This window comes from Paralichthys olivaceus, chromosome 11, assembly GCF_024713975.1.
Source record: "Paralichthys olivaceus isolate ysfri-2021 chromosome 11, ASM2471397v2, whole genome shotgun sequence".
Taxonomy (NCBI): domain Eukaryota; kingdom Metazoa; phylum Chordata; class Actinopteri; order Pleuronectiformes; family Paralichthyidae; genus Paralichthys; species Paralichthys olivaceus.
This window is the reverse complement of record NC_091103.1, coordinates 6,959,513-6,974,912: the sequence shown is the minus strand read 5'-3', so window position 1 is coordinate 6,974,912 and position 15,400 is coordinate 6,959,513. Positions and strand designations below refer to the sequence as shown.

At 40.1% G+C, this 15,400-nt stretch overlaps 1 protein-coding gene across 3 annotated transcripts in view; it reads left to right on the top strand.

Annotated features, from left to right (window-relative positions):
- The window catches only part of lsamp (limbic system associated membrane protein), a 531,736-nt gene extending 518,218 nt beyond the window's left edge, over positions 1 to 13,518 (top strand). For all 3 annotated transcript variants that reach the window (XM_069534420.1, XM_069534419.1, XM_020094830.2), the window contains 4 exons: positions 1,046 to 1,177; positions 2,253 to 2,373; positions 8,535 to 8,683; positions 9,717 to 13,518. In XM_069534420.1, coding sequence (XP_069390521.1) covers positions 1,046 to 1,177; positions 2,253 to 2,373; positions 8,535 to 8,683; positions 9,717 to 9,814 — 500 coding nt within the window. In that variant the 3' untranslated portion in view covers positions 9,815 to 13,518. The remainder of the gene's footprint in view (positions 1 to 1,045; positions 1,178 to 2,252; positions 2,374 to 8,534; positions 8,684 to 9,716) is intronic.
- The last annotated feature ends 1,882 nt before the right edge of the window (positions 13,519 to 15,400 follow it).

Sequence of the window (15,400 nt, the reverse complement as noted above, 5' to 3'; positions counted from 1 at the left end):
TGTTTGTCATTTCATTCCGTTTCTATAGCATCAGAGTGCTTTAGAATCTGATATTTCATAAATCTGCGAAGATGTCAGACAAATCATAAAAGCATCAAGACAAAAATATAAAGCATCTGAAGTGCACGGGTAAATAATGAGGAAATCTAAAAACTTTGCTGTTCAAACCTTGACAAAAGCTGCTTTCAGGCACTGAATTTCACAGATTCTCTGGACATTCTCCAGAGGGGCTGTATGTGTGAACGCTGTGTGTGCTGCAAACAAAAACCTGTGATCTCCGCAGCATAATTAATACGTTACATCCTGCCTCCGCCGGCTGTGCCAGCCCTCGCCTGAACGCAAAGTCTGGACCCAGTTCTCCGGGACTTTCTCTGGAGGTCATTTTTACATTAGAAATTAACAAAAATGTTTAAAACTGTCCTGTCTTGCATATGTTCAAGAACAAACTACCCACCAATTCAAATCCACAGCAACATTTTGTGAGTACTTTGCTGATCCACACTCTTTCACCACGTTTTGTGATCATCTGTCCAGTAGTTTTTACATAATCATGCCAACTAACAGACAAACACATGGTCTCCTCGGCAGAGATAAACATAATATATCAATTAGTAGGTGTTAGTTATTGTGGTAAGTAGGTTGGCATTTATTTTTGACTATTTTGACAGAGGCAGGTGAGCTGTTTTCCCCTATTTCCATCTCTATGCTAAGCTAAATTAACTGTTGGCTGTAGCTTTGTAACTAATGGATTGATAAAAGAGTGGCATAGATTTTCACAAATTCCTCATCTGCATCCAGTTCTTATCCAACATGATCGTTTAGCGTCTTTTTGTCATTTTCACCCTCATTTGAACTGATGGCCTGTAGACAGTGTTGGTCAGAGTCCCTGTTAAAAAGTGAGAGATGAAATTCAGAGAACATTTTGTCACTCCAGATATGAGCTCAAAAATTAACGTTGTCTTTATCCCACCTCCTTGTCTCTCCCTCTCTTGCTTTGTCCCCCCTCCCTTTTGTCTCCCTCTATCACTCCTTCATCTCCCTACAGCAGAGCCGCTGGACGGAGAAGAGTACCTGGACATTATAGGTATCATGCGAAACCAAGCGGGTCGTTATGAATGCAAGGCCAGCAACGACGTTGCCACGCCGGATGTCAAATACGTCAATGTGGTTGTGAACTGTAAGTAATGGCTGAGTGCAGCGGACGCCGTATTACTCACTGATCAATATTCCTGTCACGTTTTATGTCAGGCATTTCACAAGATGATACACTCAACAGATAAAAGCACTAGAAAGTCAAGGCTGGCGTTATAGGTAGAGACGTGTAGAATAGCACGTGTGAAGGGAGGCTGGGGGCTCGGGGAGGGGGGGCTGTATCTTGAAAGTTTGTGGACCTCTCAAGACATTTTCAGGCAGAAAGAGAAAGCTCTGTAAGTTTGATTGCGACTGTCAATGCGATGGTAATTTCCACACAGGCCTACTATCATCCTTTAAGAGACACTTTCAAAACAAGATCGGCTAATTACGTCTTGTCAGGGCCCACGATCTGATCTGATGAGCTGTAGCATATGTCGTTGAGGAATTGATGAACAGCTCCTGAGATATCACAAACCAACCACGCGCCCCAGAGGAGTTACACAATCTTCTCTGATTTGAACAAATCATGTATGGCCGTTTGCCCAAAGCGTACTTAAGCCAAGTCTGAGTGCCGGAATTAAATGATAAACAATTCCATGTTAAATCATTTATTTTGGTTTGATCCAAAATGGAAAATGAACATTCATCCACACGGGACATATTCCTGGCCATTGCGATGTTAAAGAAATCTTTAAAAGTACATGATGAATGTTATCAACTCGATGAATTTGAACATTTATCCACAAATCTATTTTACATTGATTTCTTGGGGATGAATGGCCTTTAACTGAAATTAAACTTTACACTGTAAAAAGTAGCTCGAAGACGAAACACTTGATTCCTTGAGTTTATCCAAGATATTTGTTGTTATTTAATCATATTGCTTTTATCAGTTTCAATTCAGATCATTTGTTATTGTATGAAAGGCTTATATTAATAATGCTCAGACACAATAAGAGTAATTCAATTCAATCCAAGTGTTTCAAGGAAACACAATGGCAAAATAAGACAGCAGGCGTTGTGGAGTAGCATGTGGCTTGATTTTTAGCGTGGGTGGGAGTGGATTTGTTGTTGGTTTTATGATCTGACTCATGTCATGTTGTTGTGTGACTCAACAGATCCTCCGACAATAAAGAGAACCCAGAGCTCAGAGACTCAGGTGGGCCGCATTGGGACGCTGCAGTGTGACGCCACCGCTGTGCCAACTCCAGAGTTCGAATGGTACAGGGACGAAAAAAGGTAAAACTCAAAGCACATTTAGATATTTACTGTACATTTTCCCACAGCAATGTCACAAATAGACACCTGTACACCACCACATACTGCACGCCTCAAGTTGTCTCGGAAAGATAATCAACTTTGACTGACTTTTATTAATCTGGGACACGACAAAGTCAAATGACTATGGGAGAGATTTACAAACACTTGGCCGCCACTCGTCATGGAACCAGAAACACACTGATTTAAGGTCATTTGTGAGATAATTATGCTTTAGTCGAACAAGCTACTAAATAGAGTCATTTACCTCCTGTCTTACAAAGTCAAAGTCAGTTGCTGAAGTCAATCTCCAGAGTTTTTCCTGATAGACCCCCAGTTAAAAATCTGGAGAATGTCCAAAAATGCCCCTTATCTGAATGTTCCAGAGACTTTCCAGATGTTAATAATAAAAATAATAACTGTATTTGTATAGCACTCATCCGAACAAAGTTTCAAAGTGCTTCACAAGAAAAATAATAAAATCTATGGCTAGAAGAAGAATAAATTCCTGTGAACAGATCTGACCCAGACAATCTGTGAAAGGCAAACTCCAGAAAATGTCCAGACCCAATTGTCCCAAGCTCATGTCTGATAACACCTGACTGATCGAGCATGGCTGGCACCCTCATGCTCTGAATTCTCTTTATTCCTCTGTTCTTCTGTAATGTATCCAAGATGGAGAACCTTCTTTCCTTTATATAGTAACATTAACAAAAGCCTTCAAACACATAAAGAAGGATCGAACGTTTTTTATTGTAAAGTGTTTAGTATTTTTATTATTATTTTAGTGGATTTTTTATTGAGACATGATGATTTTCTTGACCTGGTGGGACCTTACACACTTTGAGACAAAGAGCAAGCTTGATGAATGTTGCCACCATTTCAACTTGAATAAACAACTCACACTGAACAAACTTGGGTGTAGCCATGAAGCCACCTGTAACTTTCCTGTAATGAGCAAGTAATGAATAGCAAAGCTTTCTGAACTAAAAACTATTTTGAATATGTTCCCTGTGTCAGAGCCTTCGGTGAATATGAGCATTAATATCCAAGTGGTTGCCAAACAATACAGCTGCCTGTGGTTACTCACTGATAAGGTCAGAAATGTCCTACAATCTTTTTTTCCTGAGATTCCTCCCCATCCACCAAAATGTACCGCTTCATCTCTTTATTCTCTGTGCCAGACACTCTGAGTGTCATTTCAACAAGTGCTTACAATGGATCTCTTTGTTCGCCCTGTCAGATCTGCCCTCACTGTGGGCCCATTGTCACATCCTAGTTTTCATTTGATGACATCATCTGTATAGTTTGATAATGACTAATCACCCACTTAATCACTCGCTAGGCTGTTATTCCATTGTTTATTGCACATTGTCGAGTCAGACGGCACTGGATTCTGTGATTTTCTTCTTGAAAAGAGAAAAAGTAAAACAGATCTGACATTCTTCTGCATGCAATTTAGAAACTATAGTCTCAGTAATCCTTTTCTCATATTGCAAGTAATTCCACTGAAATGGAAATCAGGCTTCCTGCACTGTAGCTGGAGGCAAAATGTGTGGTCAGACACTGATGTTCATCAGAAAGCTATCAATCCAAGTGTCATGCATGTATCTGGGAAACACTTTAGGAAGATGGAAGTGTAATGACATCCAAGGGCAACCTTCATTTTGGGACTTGAGGGGCTCAAATGGAAAAAAAAAAGATTTGGATAAAAAGAATTGCACATGCGGAGCGTCGTGATCTGAAATTTCACTCGCTCCCAAACTTGAACAATAAAAGTTCATTGAAGATCTGGAGGAAAATATCGCAGGAGTGTCACAAGTGTTATTACTGATAAGGTCTCTGAAGTAATAGGCCTATCACGTCAGTGCTTGAGGAGAAAGATTAATGGTTGTTGAAATATTTTTGCATTATCTGTTGTCTCCAACCTCCATCTATCTCCGTTGTTTTGTCCCTTGGAGGATTCTGGCGATGTGCCGGTTCACAGTCCCCCTCTCTCTCTGTGCCTGTGCTGTTGCACTTTCTCCTTGGACGATGATGATAGTTAATTTTATAGACCTGCTCCTCAAGAGTCTGTCGCCTGTTGGGTTTTATTTCCCTGATTATTAAGTTTGGATCTTGCCCCTGGGCCATATTAGTTTGAGACAACTGATAAGGCAACAAAGGCATGGATGCTAAGATTAATGTTACTGTCATTGAGAGACAATGGTGACAAATTTATAATGGTAAATACGATTTACAAATGTGTACAATGATTTTAAATGACACACGAGTTCACCAAAAGCCAGGATGTCCCAGTTTTCCTCTTAGGAACGCAGCTTTGTGAATCTGTCTGGAAGTCTCAAAAGTACATAATAAAGTTGCAATTAAAAGTCTTCACGCAGGTAAATATACATTTTTAGTTTGTGATGTATACGTTTCTTAAAACAGTTTTACTTGTGTACAAATAGTTTTTTTGAGTTCAAGTTAAGAATTTGCAAATTGAGTTTTCCGCCTGTAGATCGTCTTAGACACATTTGTGATCACTTTGAGTTTACTTTCTCAGTTTTAATTCATTAGCAGTCTATGAGTCAGAGCAGTCGTCCGCCCTGTCATACCCCTGAAATCACATGAAAAGTGAGGGGAAGCGTGTCAGAATTCATGGGTTAGGGTCGTCACTTTAAAAATAAACTTATATAGACTTACTTTTCTGATTTGTTTCAGCCGCTTGTATTAAAGCTTCTTCACTGTTTTGACAAGTATCTTAATTTACTGACACCCTTCAGATGTAGGATTATAGTTAAGTCTCACTATATCTGATTTCACTTAATTGTTTTCCTTAATCTCTTTTAATACTTTTAATATCTTTGTCTCTGATTTCTTTGATGAAGGAAAGTTAGTAAGAAAACAATCCCTGTACTCCAAGCACTGAATGTTGTTTCCTGTCGTTACTGCACGGTGGCTTTTGATCCATTTATAGCACCAAGTTAAAAAGACAGTACATTGCGCTCACCTGCCCAAAACTTTGGGAGAATACACTCGAGCAAACCACTTGGCACAAACTGGGGAACACAGACATGACTGCAGAGCTTGTGTTCCTCTCTCCCCCTCTGAGTGGAGACACTTCACTCACCTGATCTTATTCATATCCATCGTCTGTCAGTCTCCTCAGCAGATCAAATTTACCTCATGCTCTGAAATATAAATGAAACGCAGCGTCACGGCATCTCTGTCTTCACCAGGATCTGAGAGACTCGGCAGCTCTCAGACTCCTAATTGGCCTCAGTGGACCGATCCATCGTGATCTTAAAGCAGCCGGCCGATAGCTCACGACTGATCGCTGTCACTGCGCGGCTGTCAGGACCACCCCCCCCCCCCCCCCCCCCCCCCGCTCTGTTTGACTCATCTCACTCGTGGAATTTGGATCAAACTGTGAATCAGATGATTTTGTCACGCTAAACTCATCCGATTGTATAATCAATCACCGTCTATTTACAAACGCATCTTTTAAAGTAGGTTGTCTCTCCTGCTCAGTGTGCCGTAAATCACTCCATCCATGTTTATAACATGAGAAATTTTTCAAAATGAGCTGTCAGCCAGCGTGACAGACATTTATGTTTGTTGTTTTGCCGGCTGATACATGGCTGTCACCGTCACCGGACCGTTTTCAATCATCCCTGGGTTATGAGTCTCAGCAGGACTCTTGATTTAATTTATCATCAGCCTTGAATCATAACAGGTCTGTCACTTTCTCTGGCAGTGATAACTTTCTTCAGATGCTCCCAAACGCTGCAGAATCAAATCTGTCCCTCTGATGATTTGCTCCGGTCTTTCATCTCTGCGACCACACACTGCGCGCCCTCCATCAAACCGAGGGGTCAAATCATTTCAATCTAGGGTTTAATGTAGTAGATGCATGAAGGCATGATCACCAAAGATAGCCAGTAGAGCACTGCTGCCCTCTGTCTGTGACGAAGGAAGTCCAGTATCAAAATGTTAATACTTCAAAAAAAGGTAGTCATGCACATTTGTGCCAACTTCTCTGCTAATGTAGTCCTGTCTTTTATGCCAGATGAAGAAGCTGGCAGAGACGCAGGCATTTTTGACGTTGAAATCTAAAAGTGTGGGAAGTTGCAGGCTGCAGATGTCTGTGTGTGCCAAAACTTACAATAGGCAGCAAAAATGTTGAGCTTGATAAATGGTGATAGAAAAGAAGATCCAGTTACTGGTTCTTTACTCTCCAGTTCTTTTGCTGCAGTGCATCTGAAAGTGTTTGTCTTATGTGTGAGTAAAGCCAACACAGAATCCTTCACAGCTTCAAAGCTCTGCCTCTTTTGACCTGACCTCAGTTTGTTTCCCCCGGCTACTGCGTTACAATCATAGGCTGTAATCTACAGTAAAACGAAGTGCTTGCCTTAACCTCCCTGCGGTGCTGTGTATTATCTGGCTCTCTCAGCGCACTCTGTGGGTCGGCCTCTTTAACAGTACGCTCACTTCTCATGAAGACACTGGAGAATATATCTGCTGGCCTTTTTGTTGGAGAGGGGTTTGCTTGGGTATGGAGTGGGGACACCGCCGTAACACTTGCCCTCCACTTGGTCTCTCTCTCCTGCTCTCTCGCTTTCAGACGCAAACACACACACACACTGTTCCCAAGGTGTCCCTATGGGAAGCACCTCAGCACTTTATCAACTTCTCCACTCCCCCAGCTCGCCAAATTATGCTGCGCCATGATGTGCATTTTCCTTTTTATGTTAATACCCTCTATCAGCCAAGTATTTGTCAGCACAAAATTCTCGATCCCCTGCTCAAATTCCAGTTACCACATTACCCAGACTTAAGGAGGATTAAGTTGAGGCGCCTTAAATGGACTCCGCGTCACTCGCGATAGGAGAGGGCTCAATCAGGCCAGAACAAGCAGAATCTATTATGTGTGGCGTGTTATTAAAAGAGTTTTATTCGACTGTGATGATGAAAAAAACACCAGCGAGGTATACAGACTGAGTCAGCAAGTTGTATTGATTCATTTGCTGTGAAAGAGATTCAAGGTTGACATAATTGATTGTCAGAAGTTTGGTCGTCATTAAGAGTAAGACTTCAGCAGCATACTAATCATTTTTCCCGAGGCGGCTGGACGACAATGATCCTTTTGGTTTGATGGAAAGAAACAAAGGACAACAAAGTAAATTGTCAAAATAAAATAAAGCAAAAGTATCTGCCGTACAGACATAGGGAAATAGTTCCTATAAGCAATGTTTATTTCCTGTTCTGACGTGACATTTGTTACAGTTCTGCAAACCTACAGGAAAGTAGAGAGTGACAGTGGCATTTCCTTTTCTGAAAACTGCATCACACTGCAAAGGTCAAGGATTACATTCTGCTAAATGCAGCATTGTGTCAAATGTGCTGAAATGAAAAAAAAGGTTTGTTGTAGAAAAAGAGAAAGGCTCTTTTCAATCATGACTCCTACACTCATGGATTTCACTGATATGACACTGACCCCTGCTTCTATAGAGTAGCTGGCAGCACAAAAGTACAGCTCTATATGGTATAAAATCAATGTTATTAGGCAACTAAAGCGCTGTACTCCCACTCAGTAAATACTGAGACTTCTGTTGAAGTCACCATGTGCTTTTCTTTGCTTCTATGACTGTGTGGTTTAGATCTGCTTCTCACCTATTAACATACAGCTCAGCTGTATTCAAATGTCCACCTCGTGGCCTTCAGAGGGTCGAAGGTTTAGCAGAAACTGTCACGTTGAAATTAAATAGAATACATTATGATTTATTATGAATAAGACTAAACAGAAATGTGCCATGCTGAGTCTTAAACGCATCCATTTAATATGACAGTACATTATAGAAGCAGGACATTGTGCTGCATTTACACACAGTCAGATAACTGCTGAATCCTGTCCTGCTGCAAGGTTGAAAATCAAGTCCAAATCAAATCAAGACAGAAGAAGGTGTACATTATCTTTTGGTAGAAATTCAGAATAATTTATTAGCTAATTAAACTTGTCCCCTTTACTGCACCGAAGCAGCAGCCTTTTATTATTTCTCCAAAAATGGCACTGACTCCCCTCTGGCGTCAAGCTCTCTGATTTTCATCACTTTAGAATTTGCCTAAACTTCTCCTCACTTATGTGTGTCTTTCCTCCCCAGGCTGTCCAATGCCCAGGGCATCAATATCCAAATTGTTGGCCCCACCACGATTCTGATGATTGTCAATGTCACCGAAGAGGATTATGGAAACTATACCTGTGTGGCCTCAAACCGACTGGGCGTCCAGAATGCCAGCCTTTTCCTCTATAGTGAGTACAGCTGCTATTGTCATATGCTTTAGTTTACAGTTTGAATTCCAAATAGTAATTCGAGTGATTATCTAATTTTTGTATTGAAGTTGTCTCCATAACCAACCAACACCTTGCTGCTTTGAGCCAGTCAATAATGGTTCCTGCTCCATTTCACTTCAACAACTAAATAGCAACAACACCATCCACACCAATCACCACATATTGAAAAGGTGTTGAAGTGTCTCTGCCAACACTTAGAGCTGTGAAAAGATTTGAGTGAATCTGCAATAACTGATTAAAAAAAACTGTGAATACAGCATTGACATATAATGATCAAGTTGACTTGGCAACCTGGTTATCAAACATTTGGATTATTTACACATCCAGCTGTTACAGAGCAGCTTGATTCAACCTACAAGCCTAAAAGTTTTTTAAAATGTATTTAGTGTATTTAAATGCACTTTACACAGATACATGATAAAGGAAAAGCAGCATCTGTTTGCTTGCCTGTTTTGGAAAGTTGCAGCGCACCAAACTTTAATGGCCACCACATTTTCTCCACTTTACGTCTCTTCTGGATTATGAACTTGGCTCTAGCTTGCATCACAGAGAGGGAATCAATAGCACAACGCGACCACAAGATGTCTCTAAACACCACCTGCACTCTGTAGTCATTGATAACATTGGACAGGCTCATTTAAACACATCACTGCTGCAGTTTTGTTCCAGCTAACTCAAATGTAAATATGTGTGTAATTTATAGCACTAGAATAATTCATTTTTCAGTGGTATTATTATTTCATCAACGTCCTCATCTGAATGAAAACCAAAATGGATGATACCAACATTTTTTGACTGTTTTTCCTGTTAAAATCCAAAAAGGGCTGATAGACTGTGGACTCATCTGTTATCTGTCAGTCACTTGTTTTTATGATTGAGATGAGTGACACAATAAGAAAATTAATTTTATATATATATATATATATATACAATATGTCTTATTCTGAAGGAGATTTTCTCACACTGTCTCTCTCTCTTTCTCTATCTGCAGGACCTGGGACAGGTCGAGATATCAACAGCGCCGCTTGTGTATCTCGATCACTGTGGCTCCTGCTGGCCTCCTTTGCCTGCCTTTTCTTCAAGTGTTAATACCACTGTCCTCCTCCTCTTCCTCCTCTCCCCCATCACTGCCTTCCTTCCTCCCTTCCTTCCTTCCTCCCTTCTTTCCTTCCGTTCTCCTCCTCCGCCTCCTCCCTCTCTCCAGCTCACCGACATCCTTACTGCTACCTTATTACCAACTCTACCGCCCTTCCAGACTGTTTGCATTACGATATGAAAAACCTTACATGCTCTCAAAGCACTGCTTAGAGATGTGACGAAAAGAGACGGGGATGCGAGTCAAATGTTTTTAAGAACAACGCCAGAAACGGTGAAATGAAGGACAGGACAAGCAAACAGTGCTCTTTTAAAGAAATGCATTGCTCTTTTTGATTCGTATGCACTTCTTTGTTTCTGCTATATCTCGTCTTTGGGGTCTGGATCGGGTCTGGGATTTCTTGTATTTTTTTGTCTTCATAAGAATGAAAGCAGAGGCGCTCCGCTCACAGGGAGGCCAACAATCACTTGTCTCTAGACGTACTGAAGACATATATTTCTTCTTACTCCCTTTATGTTAATTGTAGATTTAACCGAGTGTTTAACCAGTGCATTAATGTGCAACATGCAAAGTATCTGCCAAATATACATACACTGTAGATTTGAAACTAACGGTGCAGAAATTGAAGGGAGCAGCTGATTCTGTAATGAGATTAAGTCTTGATAGTAAAGTCTGTACAACCGTATTCTGAGGCTACTAAAGCAGATACACAGCAGTCGTTGAAGTCGTTTCTAGAAGCAGCAGTCACTTGGGTTGTCGCCGTCCAGCCCAGAAATATACGTTGCAGCGAATAGAATCGAATTGATCCTACAGAGCTTAACCATGTGGAGAACGAACCCGAAGAAATTCCTTTAATTTGGTGATGGATTTTTATGTCCTCATTCGCTGGTTTTTTAACCACTCGCCATTACTTCAAAAATATTCCTCCTTTGATTTGCAGCCGGACTCTCCGTTCAAATAATGAAAAACTGAGTAGGTTATACTGACATGTGCTGTACATAGCAAAATTTTGTATTTCTCTATGATAAGGCAACTTGCTCTGCCGCTGAAACAACAGGAAACCGAGGAGATTGTTGCAGCCTTCATTGCTTGTGCGACAACCCACCGGCTATTCTGCACGGCCTGTCTCCGCTCCACGGCAGGTGGCGCCGCGTTCAGCTCCACATACTCTACCATGAGACGTGTTTGCTTTTAGTTCATGAGTCTTAGGATCATTCTCCTATTCAGCTGGAATTTGGATTTTAAAAAAAAAAGTATGACACCAATGAATGACTTACTTTTTAGTTTTTTTCTCTCTTTCAAAGAACTGTGTGTGTTTTAATATGAAATGATACAGAAAAATTAATAATATATTGATATTGAGGTTATTTTTTTCTGTCTTTACCTCATTCATTTTAGTTGCGTGTGTGTATATATATATATATATATACTTGAATCCAATGTCCTGAGACTATATGAAAGTGTGTCCATGTTTCTAAATAGGGTAGCAATTTGTTGAGGATGAATAACCTGTAGATCTATCGAACTGCGGCCCTGTTCTGTAACGGGAACTAAAGCCCATTATACAATGATGTTTTAAAATGAAGGTTAAAAATGAAATTGTTTTGTGCAGCAACTCTTTCACCTATCCTTGAGATGATACAAGTGCTGGCATACAAAAATATAGGGAATGGAATATTATGTTTAACCTGTAATGCTTGTCCATGTACCAGGACTTAATATGAGAGCAACAAAGAAAGCAACAAAGAAAGCAAACAATGTCTATTCCCCTCAATGTACTGACGGGCTTCTTCAACAGAAGAAAAACCATTGCATTGCATCTCTCATAGCAAATCTTTGCTTCAAACCTTTGCCAATACTTCAGCTGATCAACAAATGTATTTCTTGATGAACAAAGTGAGTAGTACTGGGTCAACATTTTGTGGTACTCACAACGACAGCGCAATTCTTCCAGGAAACAGCTCAAAGGTCATTGCTGTTGTGATGAGGATTGCTGAAACTGTGCACTATTAGCTGCCTTCTCTTTCGCCATTTTGTTTTTTGACCCGCCATAAAGGTGACTAATAGCATACGGACTCTGGCGCCCAGCGCAGCTCCACAACTGGATGTGTGTTCACGTCTCCGCTCCTCTAACAACCAAGCCGAGATAGTACTAGTACTGTAAAACACACGTGTAATTAATGTCATCCTATGTCATCATACATTAAAAGACTTGTTCCCAGTGTTTTCATTGTACAATGCTTCTGAGACCATGGCTGTGTGACTTTGTAGTGTTGGTGATGCCAGTTGGAACATGTCTCATCTCTATCAGTCACAGCGAATACAGAAAGCCCCCTGTCTTCATGCTTTCACCATCTTAAACATTTATATTTAACCAGAGAACAAATCACTCTGCTGCCTCTCTTTTCATGTAGATTAACTGGACTGCAGATATTTCTGTACTACATTGGTATCTGCAGGCTCCCTAGTAAGAATGCTAGTTTATCAGCTACAGCTATCTTGCTGCAACAAGACGTGAATGATCTGGAAGCTGTTGCTAGACAGTCGCTCACGGTCACAATCAGTTTGCATGAGAGCAAGTGTGTGCTACATGTCTATTCCAGTAAGTCTGTCTGTCTCAGTGTGTCTCATTAGACAAATGCAAATGAAAATAAGAATAAAAAAGAAACACCTCAGGGCAGAGCAAGGCTGGCCTTGGGCAGACTCAGACAAACTACAATGTGGGGCTTTTTGCTGTAGGAGACCCTGGCACACAACCAGAGCAGGGTCGGATATCGTCAGATTGTGCTAAGCATTTATTTTAACCTGCTTGGGATGCATGATGGGTAGAGCTCGGCGCACCAAGGCGAATGGCATGAGGAGAGATTTTTAAGGGCGGTGAATTGATTTTTCGTTGTTTGTACCATTCAGGTGATTTTCATACGAGGCAAACCTCACTAATGTGGATGTCCGAGTGTGTCCTTGCAGATTAAAACCAGCTAATAAGCACTGACTAATGAACAACAACCACTTATATATAAAAGCCATGGAGATCCATCTTATCCATGAATTAGAAAAGAGGGAGTGTTGTGTTTCCATTGCTTATAGAGACCATCAGCCAGCCTACCCCCTGTAGACAGACCTGATATCTACTGAAGACTGTAGACGCAGCTTTTACTATCGACCATTGCCTCAAAACATAATTGTTTCACTGTAAAAAACTGGCTTATGTGCGAGTGTCCTCATGAGATTCTGTTTGTTCTTATTAACCTACCTGAGAAAACATACATACATGAGGCATGAGGTACATGATGACAAACATCATTTCTTACTTTCCACTGAGCTGTGGTTACAGCGGTGACCCTCTCTTTTAAGTTGAGATTCTTTTTTTCTTTTCTTTTCCCCCATAGTGTGTAAATACAGTATGATGTTTCTACAGTAGAATGTTGTAAAGTCAGCAGATCCATAAGATTGAGTTTATACCACTCAACATTGAAAGATTTACACTGCAAATGTAACTATCATGTTTGTACCTTCCTTTGTCACAGGGAATTAAGACTCAGTCATGGATTACGACGCAGCAATGTCCTGTTTCTTTTCTATTTTATTTTACTTTATTATGGCATAAGGTAATTGCAGTCAGTTTCTAAAAAAAAATATATGTAATAAAGGTATATGAGAAAATGTTCATAACACAAAATAAAGTTGTTTGAATTCAGTGTTCTGTATTTGAATGTGACTTGAGATGTTTGGGGCAAGAAAGCTCTTTTTTTTCCTTTTCTTCAGAGCTTGAACACACAGAAACTTAATGGCACTGTTGTGTTAATCACCATGTAAAATGCTAATAAAAAACGATATATGTATTGTTATGTTCTCTCTGGACGACATTTTTGTGCTCGGAAAAAATGTGATAATTGCCACTGAGATTCTGCTCATCGCCAAGGGAACGCTCTCCTGTGTGCCACACATCACAGGTAGGACTGGTGTTGTCACCACGGATACACATTAATGAAAATATGTCACAACCTCACTGTGCACAGGTTCTGCCTTGCAATTCAAAGGTTTTCCACTAGGTGTCATAGCAAACCAAATTATGCACCTATTCTGTTTTGTTTGGAAGAATAAGAACACACACTGATACTCATGGTCATTATTATCCTCTGACCCTGAAGATGTGCATGGACAGTAATAGTGATAAAGGTTAGAAAAACAAGCCAGAGCTGTTTTTGTTTGTGAAGACAGAAAGTGAGACTTACTCACGTTTCCCTGGAACAGCTGTTGATGGTTAAAGGCCTCCAGTAAACTGTGGGACTTTTGGAAACGCATTCTAATTGTTTCCTCGGAAAAAGTGGTTGATTTGAGTACCAAGTGATTTGAAAACCAGACGGTTGGATTCATTCCAGTATGAAGATAAGAGTTTATAAAGGCAGGAAGGTGTGTGGGGGGGGGGGGGGTGACTCAGAGAAAAGAGGGCAATGAAAGAAACTTCAACTCATTCCAGCTCTTTGTTGTTCAGAAAAGCAGCTTCATTAGCGTGAAGGTCAACTTGTGGGAGAATGAAGTTGGTATTTATGTTCACCTTGGGGTTATAATTATTTATTACATTTCCACTGAACCATTCTGTCTTGACAGAGGGCACTTGGGTCAGATTTGAACTCACCGTATTTGCATGTTCATTTGCATAATGACGATGTTGTGTTTTAGTTTCAATGATGATCTCTAGTATTATGAAGTATAGATCAGGAGTTTTCCCTGTAAACAGCTCATCCTTGCTTAAGAAAGCTGGATATGTCAACTAAAGGTCTGTATAAATAAAACCTTTGTTGGTGAATCAAGTCATCTGCCAAAGGATTGTTGTTGTTATCTGAAGGACAAATGACTATTTTGTTTTATCAAATCATTTTTATTTCACTGAAAGACGCCAATGTGGAATTTGAAAAGTAATCTATAATTGAAGTTTATCATCATTATCATATTATTATTATTATTATTATATAATGGAATAAGTAAGTGCAGGTTAATGCAAGCCCAGTTTGCACTGCTAACCAGTGAAGAGAAGCCTGCTGGCTTCTATATAATCAAACCTTTTAGTTTGTATCAAGATTAAAGCTGCTCAGAACAAAGGATTTTACAGTATTAAGCTTGGAAGACATTAATTAATAGATTGTGGCTTCAGTGTCATGCAGTAGAATGAGGGATATTACTGACATTAAAAAATTGTTTGGCTTATTTTGGGACCGTAATCAAGGTTTTTGATTCAACGTGAATTAAAATTTACATCTAACAAGTGATAACTATTTTACCAGCAGTGAATTAAGGGGTTGGAAAATATCAGCAATCTTTACAGGTACATATAGAAGTGTATCATCAGCGGAGCAGTGGAAATGAACACCATCTGCAAATGATGTCAGCGAGGGGAGGCATTTTGAAAAAGGTAAAAGGACCCATACATGGGTTATACCAAACTTTACTCCAGAAAAAGAGGTTGTATTATCATAATTTACACTGTGAGTTCTCATTGAGAAACAAGAATGAAAGTATAATCTGTGATCTTAAATACCAAGATACTCCTCAAAGTGTCGTAATAGAATGCTATGATG